General features: G+C 47.3%; 1 protein-coding gene across 1 annotated transcript in view; it reads left to right on the forward strand.

Moving 5' to 3' along the window:
* Positions 1–9,309, forward strand: part of LOC135111709 (homeobox protein Nkx-2.1-like) — a 9,826-nt gene extending 517 nt beyond the window's left edge. The window contains exons 1-5 of the mRNA XM_064025331.1: positions 1–69; positions 706–801; positions 3,578–3,667; positions 4,617–4,827; positions 5,262–9,309. The exon at positions 1–69 is cut by the window's left edge and continues 517 nt beyond it. Of these exons, the coding sequence (XP_063881401.1) occupies positions 1–69; positions 706–801; positions 3,578–3,667; positions 4,617–4,827; positions 5,262–5,494 (699 nt within the window). The 3' untranslated portion in view covers positions 5,495–9,309. The remainder of the gene's footprint in view (positions 70–705; positions 802–3,577; positions 3,668–4,616; positions 4,828–5,261) is intronic.
* Positions 9,310–10,796: the final 1,487 nt, after the last annotated feature.

Raw genomic sequence — 10,796 nt, forward strand, 5'->3', positions numbered from 1 at the left:
GACAACAAGGCCATGCAGTTCCCTCTCTCCCAGCGAAGGAAACGCAGAGTTCTCTTCACTCAGGCGCAGGTAAGCCAGCCATTCATTACCAGGACAGGTAAGATTACCTGCGTCCTTCTCAATACAAGTGGATCTTATCTCATGTTAGATTGCCGGAGGGAGAAGTAGCGCTCCTTCCAAACCTTTACCAACGTAACTCAAGATTTTTCTGAACATGATACAGGAAGCATAGTAATTTTCTCCTCTGAGCTTCCCCATTAAATATAAGGATTGTTTTTTTTTTTTTCATATTCTTTTCCTTTGGTTTCTTCTATTTCCTGGAGGAAAATGTAGCGCTCCTTCAACCCAACAACTCAATATTTCTTTCAATATGATAAAGGAAACGTAATATATATATATATATATATATATATATATATATATATATATATATATATATATATATATATATATATATATATATATATATATATATATATATATATATATATATGTATATATATATATATAATATATATATATATATATATATATATATATATATATATATATATATATATATATATATATATATATATATATATATATATATATATACGAGTATATATATATATATATATATATATATATATATATAGTTTTCGTATTAGAATTCAGCACTGTTTCCACTTCTCATTTACACCTTTCCTTCCCTCCCTCCTGAAGGTGTACGAGTTAGAGCGACGCTTCAAGCAGCAGAAGTACCTGAGCGCACCTGAGATAGAGCAGCTCGCCCACCACATCCATCTCACGCCCACACAGGTGAGCCGCCCACGCTCCACCTGTCTGCCTTCTTTGTTCGCTCACACTTTAAATACAGAGCGGCATATATATTTTATCCTTGAGAGAGAGAGAGAGAGAGAGAGAGAGAGAGAGAGAGAGAGAGAGAGAGAGAGAGAGAGAGAGAGAGAGAGAGAGAGAGAGAGATTATTACCTGTTGCCAGACAATCATCGTCGGCGGGAGTTCTTTATTAAAACCATCCAGGTCTTCCTTATTGGCAGCCACTGGTGCTCTCTCTCTCTCTCTCTCTCTCTCTCTCTCTCTCTCTCTCTCCTCTCTCTCCTCTCTCTCTCTCTCTCTCTCTCTCTCGACCTTTCTCTTTTTATTTCTCCTTTTTTGCCATCATTTTCTTACTTCCACTTCTCTTAACTTTCTTCATTCCTGTCATTTTCTCTGATAGTAAAAGGAAGACTAAAGGAAAGAGCAGGAAAAGGAGGAGGAAGGGAGAATTAACCACATCACTAAGCGGCAGACACACACACACACACACACACACACACACACACACACACACACACACACACACAGTCATTGCCAAACGTAACCTAACCTAACCTAACAGCACTATTGCCACATCACCAGCTCAGCATCAGAATATAACAAGAGCACACAGCATTTTCCCACACAGACACCACCACCACTCCTCCTCCTCCTCCTCCTCCTCCTCCTCCTCACCCCCCGTCGGGTCGCCTCACGCTCCACCTCACCACACCACTAACCGCTTTGTCATCGCTTCTCTCCACCAACAAGAACTAGAAGCTTACAATGAAGACCTTTCCTCCTCCTCCTCCTCCTCCTACTCCTCCTCCTGTTGGTTCTTCTCGTCCTTATCGTCTTGGTTTTCTTATTTATTTCTCCTCCCGCTTCTTCTTCTTCTTCTTCTTCTTCTTCTTCTTCCTTTCTTCTAATCGTCTTTGTTTATTTAATCTTGTTTTTCTTCATTATTTCTCCCATTACTTTTAATCTGTACTAGTCTTCATTTCCGTTTTTCATTTTTTTTTTTTTCGCAGATTAGTTCCCTCCAGTTATCTCTTAATTCCTTTGTCATCTTTTATCATCCCTTCTCATTTTTTTATACTTATCTAATTCTTCTTAAGTACTTATTCTTATATCAGTTATCGTCAAATATTCTCTCTCTCTCTCTCTCTCTCTCTCTCTCTCTCTCTCTCTCTCTCTTCTCTCTCTCTCTCTCTCTCTCTCTCTCTCTCTCTCTATTATATTTTATCTCTTATCAAAGTTCCCTTTTATATCCTTTTCTTTTATTTCCTCTTTGGTACTGTTGGATCTTCCCTTCCTTTTCGGTCTCCTCTCCACCCCTGACCCTTCTTCCCTCTGCCCCTCTCTCCCTCTCTCCCTCCCTCTTCTCTCCCTTGGTCCCTCTCTCCCTCCTCATCAAGTCCTGCCTGACTGCACACGTCAAGCTTGATCAAGGATGTGGCCTTTACCCTTCAGTGTGTGTGTGTGTGTGTGTGTGTGTGTGTGTGTGTGTGTGTGTGTGTGTGTGTGTGTGTGTGTGTGAGAGAGAGAGAGAGAGAGAGAGAGAGAGAGAGAGAGAGAGAGAGAGAGAGAGAGAGAGAGAGAGAGAGAGAGAGAGAGAGAGAGAGAGAGAGAGAGAGAATATAGCACCATCTTCACGAGGCTTATGATCCACCGAGAGATAATTTCGTACCGTCGTTCAATTGAGAAGAAGAGGAGGAGGAGGAGGAGGAGGAGGAGGAGGGTAAAAACAGTCCACATTCCTTAACAAATAACTAAAGAGAAGAAACTCCATACGTTATTCATTGCATGCCAAGTTCTATATCTTAGCGAACAGCGCAAATATAAAAGCAACATAACACTGATGAAAAACAAGAGGAAATCCAAAAATAAAAGTAAAGAAAACCAATAATAAAAGTAACTTATAAAAACAAAATTCATCTACAATTTTCCAGATTTGAACGGGATCGAATCGCAACTTCGTATGTAAAAAAAACAAAAAAAAAGGAGGAAAAAGGTAAAACAGCAAAACGATAAAGAAAAAAACAAAGAATAGCGAGAAATAGAAAAGTTATCAGGCATATCGGTAAAAATTTTGATTGGCTGGCTCTGTCGCCCATTATGCGTCAGTTGCTGTCGGATTTGGTCGAAAAAAAGGAGCAAGTTTCAAGCAACACTTAATTGAACCTCCCCGGGCTGGCAGCAAAAAGGCGCCGCGCTCGCTAACGAATGCTGGAATGTCGCCTAAAAAGCTTCACACCCGCGTCGCGTTAAGTGACACAACAAAGAAAAAAATTATACAAAAAGACAATATTAAAAAAAATATATGCTGGCGTTAAAAGAGCAAGTGGCGAGATGAGACGAGAATAGACGAGATGAGACGAGAGGAAGGTTGAAGGGTAAAGGAATCAGGAGAGAGAGATGGATAGTTTACCTTTAGATCGCTACTAATGAAGAAACCAACTGTGTGGATACCAAAAGAGTAACTAAGACTGTTCAAATATATAACGTAGGTAGAGAAATAGTTATAGAGAAAGACAAATACATAACCAAACTAGAGTATGTAGAAATAATAATTACTTTTCCATAATACATTATTCTTTAGGACTGTGTGTGTGTGTGTGTGTGTGTGTGTGTGTGTGTGTGTGTGTGTGTGTGTGTGTGTGTTCAGATCAAGTACCCATATCAACACAATTCACCACACCATCACATCACCAACCTAATCACCACCACTACCACCACCACCACCACCCTCACACCTGCGTCTCGTCTCTCCCGCAGGTGAAGATCTGGTTTCAGAATCACAGGTACAAGATGAAGAGGGCGGCCAAGGAGAAGGCGATGTCCGAACAAAACACGTCCGCCTCACAGGTAAGAATCCCGTGTCCACCTGTCCCCTGTGTCCCTTGCTGTGTCTAACTAAGTCTTTAAATGTCCCTATGTAATGTCTATCTGTCCTCACTGTCCCTGAATCCTATCAATGTACTCTGGCGTAATTCCTGTTATTCTTTCCCTATGTCCATCTCTCGCTGTGTTCACCTGTTCACTTGTTCTTCAGTGTCCAAATTAATAGCCTATATTACTAATTATCTCTGTTCTTAGTATTCCTATCTCCTTGTGTTCACTAATCCTTTCAGTGTCCAACTTGATGTTCTTCACTTGTTCAATGTCCAAAGTAATGTTCTATGTTACTAGTTATCCCTGTTCTTCTTACTCCTCTTATATCTGTCTCCCCATGTGTCCTCTCCCCCCATTTCCCTGTGCATTCCTTCCCCACATTCCCTAATAAACTGTGTGCGTTCCATCTCCATGTCCACCGCTTATTGTGTACTTGTTAAAAAATATCACGTGAATTCCAAAGCTTTTTACTACTTAAGAGGACAGATTTTTAGTAGATTTTCATTTTGTTTCATCTTGTTGAGTTTATGTAATTAACCTTTTCTTCTTCTTCTTCTTCTTCTTCTTCTTCTTCTTCTTCTTTTCTTGTTCTTTTTTCTTCTTGTTCTTTATCTTCTTGTTCTTTTTTTCTTGTTTTTTTTTCTTTTCCTTTTTTTTGTCTTTTTTTTCCATCTCCTATTTCTTCTTCTTATTATTTTCCTTCTTTTCGTCTTTTTTTTCCTTTCCATCTCGTTATTTGCTCTTGTCTTGTTCTTGTCTTGTTTTTTCTATCTTGTTTTTCTTGTCTTGTTCTTTGTCTTGTTTTTCTTGTTCTTGTTCTTCTTGCTTTTTTGTCTTGTTCTTGTTCTTCTTCTTCTGTTCTTTTTGTCTTGTTCTTCTTGTCTTCTGCCTCCTCCTCCTCCTCCTCCTCCTGCCGAAACAGTCAGTGGGATCGCCGCGGCGTGTGGCAGTGCCCGTGCTGGTGAAGGACGGCAAGCCCTGTCCCACGGGCGACGACCAGGATGGCGCCACACAGTCCACGCCCTCGTCCACGCCCCTTACCTCGCAGCCCCCACCCGTGCACCACGCCGACCAGCACCACGCCGATCACCACCACACGCCCACCTCCTACTCCGGTTCCGTACATCTCTCCGGTGAGTGAGTGAGTGAGTCAGTGAGTGAGAGATTGAGTAAGGGAGGAAGGAAGAAGCTGACGGACTGACGTATGAGTGACTGATTAACTGAATGAATGACTGAGTGACTTTCTCGCTGACTGACTGAGAAGCTGACTGACTAAATGAATGAGTAAATGAGTAAGTGAATGTTTTTGTGGGGTATTATGAAGATGAAAAACAGGAAAATAATGAGTATAGACAGACAGACAAACAAACAAACAAACAGACAGACAGACAGACAGACAGACAGACACACACACACACACACGCACAGTCCTGTCTTCTTGTCTTCTCCCGACTAAAATAAATAAACCAATAATCAATGTATACCAGGAACACCACTTATGTTACTTGTGTGTGTGTGTGTGTGTGTGTGTGTGCGCGCGCTCTAACCCTCTGTACTCCTCCCCCAGGCTCCCACGTGATCAGTGACCTGGGGGGCGGCTGCTCCTCCCCCATGATGACGGAGCCTGTAGTGGTGAGCGGCGTATCCTCTGCCTCCGCCGCCTGCCTGCCGCCCGTGTCCTCCATCAGTGGGGACTACGCCCGCATGACGCCGCCCACACACCACATGGTCACGCCGCCCGCCACCCCGCACAACCCGCCCAATATGTGTTACTTCCCGTTACAAAGCCGCACCTGGTGAACCGACAATCCTGCCCACTACTTCTAGCTCCCGCCCATTAGTTCCTGCCCGATAGTACCTCAGGTCCCCCACGCCCACCCCAGCACGCCCACATTCCTCCCTCCAAGCACATACCCTTCAAAGGCGCCCATTTCCTACATCCTGATATCTGTGTAGTTTTAGTTCATATTTATTAGTTTTTGTTTTTTTTTTTCATGACTGGTGTTAAGTTCTTTTCCTCCTCTTCCTCTTCCTCTTCCTTCCTCCACCTATCCACCCCTCTCTCCTCTCCGCCCTGTCATTAAATACATATTTCCTTTAAAATTTAGAGGATTCAAGTCCAAGTTAACAATGAACACAAGTGAACCCGTGTGAATCTGTCCCATTCGAACCCGTCCCGCCCCCGCCACTTCTCCCACCTCCGCCCCCATCCCCCAACCCTAGCCGGCACCACACACACACACACACACACACACAAAGCGGTGGACGCAAATCAAGTCCTTAAAGTCCGTGTTTGGTTGAGTTGAAGCACCGAGACTTAACACAGTGTTCCGAAGCGTCAGTGGCAGAAATGAGGCTTCGAAAAGTTGCTTCACTCGTGTGTGTGTGTGTGTGTGTGTGTGTGTGTGTGCCAGCCTTCACGTTTATGCCCAAGGATAACTGAATTTGTTTGTTTTTATTTATTAATTTCTTTAGTCTAAGATAATTAATTGTCGAGGCAAGAAAAATTACAAAAAAAAAAAAAAAAAAGTCCCTTTAACAGACAAGTGACGGACACGCGCTGCTTATGTTCGCGTGTATCTGTGTATGCCCATGTCAGTTAGTTTTGTACACTATCTACTTACACATAAATACACAGAGTAGAAATACCATTGTTAAAAAAAAGTATCTATAGTTGTCACGTGATCGCCGAACGACCTTGTTCCTCTGTTAGTCCTAATGCAGTAAGTCACCTTCGACCATAAGGTTAAGTAGCTGTAAGGCAGGTGAGTTGACAGCAGGCACAGCCGCGGCCAGGCGTCAGTGAACACGCTCCACTCACGCGCTCCTAGGTTCTCTCAGTCTAGTCACCTGATATGCTGGCGATCCTTCAATACAGCACTGAATGACTGGCAGCCCGTCGGAGGACCCAAGATTGAGGGAAGACGCTAAGGGCCGTAGGAGTGAGTGCAGAGTGTTACTTGGCGACTGTCCCAGGCGTGTACTGCACCTCGCCAGGCCGGGCAGCGGGAGGACCGGTGCCCGGGTCTGGTGGAGGGAAGCTTAGTGGAGCAAACACGCACGTCGCCAAAAACTCACATCCACCTGGTCGAGTCCACACCTGAGACTCGAGGCTCAAGGCCCACAGAGACCCGCCTGACGGAGCCCTGACGAGGGGGTCCAGGGCGGGGGGGAGGCGGCACTCGAAGCGCCTTGTTATGCCTTATCTCAGTGTCCCTCCTCGCAGGGTCGGCATTAGCGGGAATAGTAGTGGTAGCGGCAGTATTGTGATGATAGTGGTAGTAGTGGTTGTAGTGGTAGTGGTAGTGGTGAGCGTGGGTGAGCGTGTCCCTCGTGCCGACATGATCCTGTGCGGTGGTGGCCACGAGGAACGAACGAACGAGCACGTCCCGATGCGGCTCGGTGGGGTAGGGGGGAGGGAAGGGAGGGAGGGAGGCTGCGTCTTCAAGAGATGAGAAGAGGGAGAGGTGAGGGAGAGTAAAGGTGAGAGGGAGGCAGTGCACCTCAGCAAGGTGTTCATGCCTGGCCACGGCGCTGCGCCACACGCCAATCACAATGACGCCCTCGCAGCCACGCCACGCGCCCAGCGGCGTCCCGCAGCACTGACCGTTCTTCAAAGCAATAGAGATCCTCAGGGTAGCTGTTTATCGTTCTCTGCCGAAGTCTCTGCACATCATGCTGACACTACGACATCTTACGTTTCATCTTGTAAATACACTGTTAGTGCCAGACTGGAGTTGGCAGCCGCGGGGAGGGTTTGGGGGGCTGGGGAGACCCGGCGGCAGGGCAGCTGCTGCCGTGACAATCACATCACGCCTCTTCTACACACAAGCAGGTCGCGGCACACCACCACGCCCCTGGCACACCCTGGGTCCACCCTTGGGCTGGCGGCCAAACAAGTGCCCGCGCACCACGCCCACCCCCGAGGGAACAGTCCCGTCACTAATACGTAATATTGTGTAAAACAAACTGCAAAGGTCGTGCTGGCCGTCCCATTAGTGTTAGCGAAGGGGCGGCAGCGCGGCAGGCGAGGCACCACGTCTCTGGAGAGCAGGAGTCGCTAGTGTGTATTTCATTACCCACGCCCGGCGGGGCTGCTCCACGGCGCGGCGGGACAATGCTCCGCCAGGTCCAAAATGCTCAAATGCAGATGATAATCAAACAACGCTTCGAAAATGTGCCAGGGCGAGCAGCCGCGGGGCGCGGGTGTCGCGGGAGAGTGTACAATGCCAAAAGCGGAGTGAATCCCCCTCCCCCCCAACCCCGCGCCTGCGCGCCCGCGCCGCTCTCCTCTACCGTGAAGGACGAGGCTCCACTGCACCTTCAGCAAGGGTCATACGCTTGTGTCTGCCGTGCTGCACCAGAGCACGCCTCTCTGATCCAGAGCTGTGACCGAAACACAACTGTTACACCGTCGCTGCGCAGCCCGGCGGCCCGCTGCTGCCGAGGCCGAGCGACTCTGTCCTTGTCCACGTACAGTACACAGGCGTCACCACCACACGCAGGGGGCGAGGCTGCGGGGGGGCACCTGCGGCGCCTCGCCCCGCCCAGACTGGCTTCCCTTGGCCCGGGGCGCCGTCCCGGCCAAGGTCACGGTCAAGCTGCTGTAGTGTCTTCGCGTCCGGTACATGTATAAATACATATTTTTATGTATATATACATATACATACCTCTATACACTTTAGACATACATACGTAACTCTAGCACACGGTATAGTGCTGTTATAGTGCCAAATGGTGTTGTTGTACATAAGCGTAGCTTGTATAAAAGTGTACAGACTCTATAGCATTGTACTGTGGGCACATTCCTTCACCTTTGATCCATTAACTTAAAGTTATGCACTTGAAGCCTAAGTTTAGTATTTACTGGTAAGACTGTGAGTGACAGTATTAGCGGCAGGGCCACGGGGACCTACCGCCGCCCGCCGCCGCCGCTGCTGCTGCTGCTGCTGCTGCAGCTGCAGCTGCAACTGCAGCTGCAGCCGCGGACGCGGCCGCGTCGGTGCCCCGTGCCGCCCTGGCCGTCGCCACGCACCACCTCGGCCATTGTTAGATCAGTTTGACAATGTGAAATCTAAAACACCAACAAGTCTTTCACAGAGATGTAGAGTAATGCGAAGGCAGTTGTCAGGAGGCAGGTCGTGTGCCGCGAGTCCCATACACACACTCCCTAGTCACGCCTCACACCAGTCACCGGCGCCCCGCCAGCCACGTTCAGCCAATCAAAATGCCTTCCTAAGGTCCTAGCGGTAAGAACCACTCGCGGCAAACGACCCACCCACGTGACCTGAGAGGGAAGCGTGCATGGGTCCCTCCTGACTCAGGGTGACGCAGGGGTCCTGAGACCCATGAAGTGTGACCTCCCAACCCCGGGGTCACATTTGCTGTCCTGCCACGCTGAATCACTAGTCGAGTGGCCAGTAAGAAGCAAGGAGCGGCAGGCTGCTGGCGGCAGGCCACAGCTAACGGGTCGTGGTCTGCAGCGGCGCCGCGGTCCCCTGTGACTTGCCTCGGCAAGAGGACTCATGCACCTTTCTTCGGTTATAGACGAAAATATAAAGGTTCACCCATTTTTAGTACATAGATTTTTTGAACAAATAAACAAATAATTCACATTTGCGTATTTATTTCATCCTTCCCTGTGTGCATTCTAAGACAGCAAGAAAAACCCATGCCAACAGAACGCCAAGGTAAAGTTGGAAGACTGACAGTAACTGTGACGAGAATTACCAAGTGACTGATAGAAAAGAAGAGATACGGAGAAATAAACGAGTTAAAGCAAATGAGCAGAACAAACAGCAGAGTCCGCCGCCACTGGAGATGAGCAAATCCATGGTGCTTACGATGTCAATAAGGAAACTGAAGGTACACGCAAGGGAAAGGTAAGACTAATGCAAAGATGAAGAGATGAGGAGAGAAACTAATGGAAAAAATGAATGGCCACCTGCAATACATTATGAGAGAGAGAGAGAGAGAGAGAGAGAGAGAGAGAGAGAGAGAGAGAGAGAGAGAGAGAGAGAGAGAGAGAGAGAGAGAGAGAGAGAGAGAGAGAGAGAGAGAGAGAGAGAGAGAGAGAGATAGACTAAAACACACTAAAACTGATACGTACAAATACACAGAAGAATAATCAAGCAGTCACATTAAGAAAAAAAAAAAAAGCAAAAGATCAAATAAGCACACACACACACACACACACACACACACACACACACACACACACACACACACACACACATTTAAAGGCACAAACGTGTCAACAAATCAACAACAAAAAGACACGTAGACAAACAAACAAACAAACAAACAAAACAAAACATCCAGCTAACCAGGCAAGCACTCATTCACACACACACACACACACACACACACACACACACACACACACACACACACACACAACGCACACACACACACAATCACATCACCACCACCACCACCACCACCACACACTTGCTCCGGAACCTCCCTATCAATTACTCCCTTCGTGAAACATTGACATGGAGGGCCGCGGAGAGGGAGCGAGCGTTAGGAGGGCGCAGAAAGAATGGACAGGAGGCCTCGTCGCTCAGTGCTCGCGCGTCTAACAAGCCGGGGAGCGAGCCAGACGTAAAAAGGGCGCGGCAAAACACGTATTATTGCCTTCCCTCGTAATAAGCGGACAGGTATTAAACGTTACCTTGCCGGATCCAGGAGGTAAAAGGCGGGTGATATGATTTACTCGACTGGGGAGGAGGAGGAGGAGGAGGAGGAAGAGGAGGAGGAGGGATGGTGGGGGAAGTGGAAGGGGTAAGAAGAGAGAGAAAGGTACAGAGTGATGGATTTGATGAGGGGAAAAGAGGAAGAGGAGGAAGAGAGATGGGAGATGTGAAAGGGGTGAGTAAGAGACAGTAATGTACAATGAGACTGGATGAAGGGAAAGAGGAAGAGGAAGAGGAGAAGAGGATATGGAAGGAGTAAGAGAGGGGAGTAAAGTACGAAGTGAGGGATTGGATGATGGGGAAGAAAGGAAGAGGAGAAAGGGATGGAGGAGAATGTGGAAGAGGAGAGTAAGCTACAGTGGGAAGGATTGGGTGATGGGAAGAGAGGAAGAGGAGGAGGATGA

This window comes from Scylla paramamosain, chromosome 22 (genome assembly GCF_035594125.1).
Source record: "Scylla paramamosain isolate STU-SP2022 chromosome 22, ASM3559412v1, whole genome shotgun sequence".
In the NCBI taxonomy this organism is placed as follows: domain Eukaryota; kingdom Metazoa; phylum Arthropoda; class Malacostraca; order Decapoda; family Portunidae; genus Scylla; species Scylla paramamosain.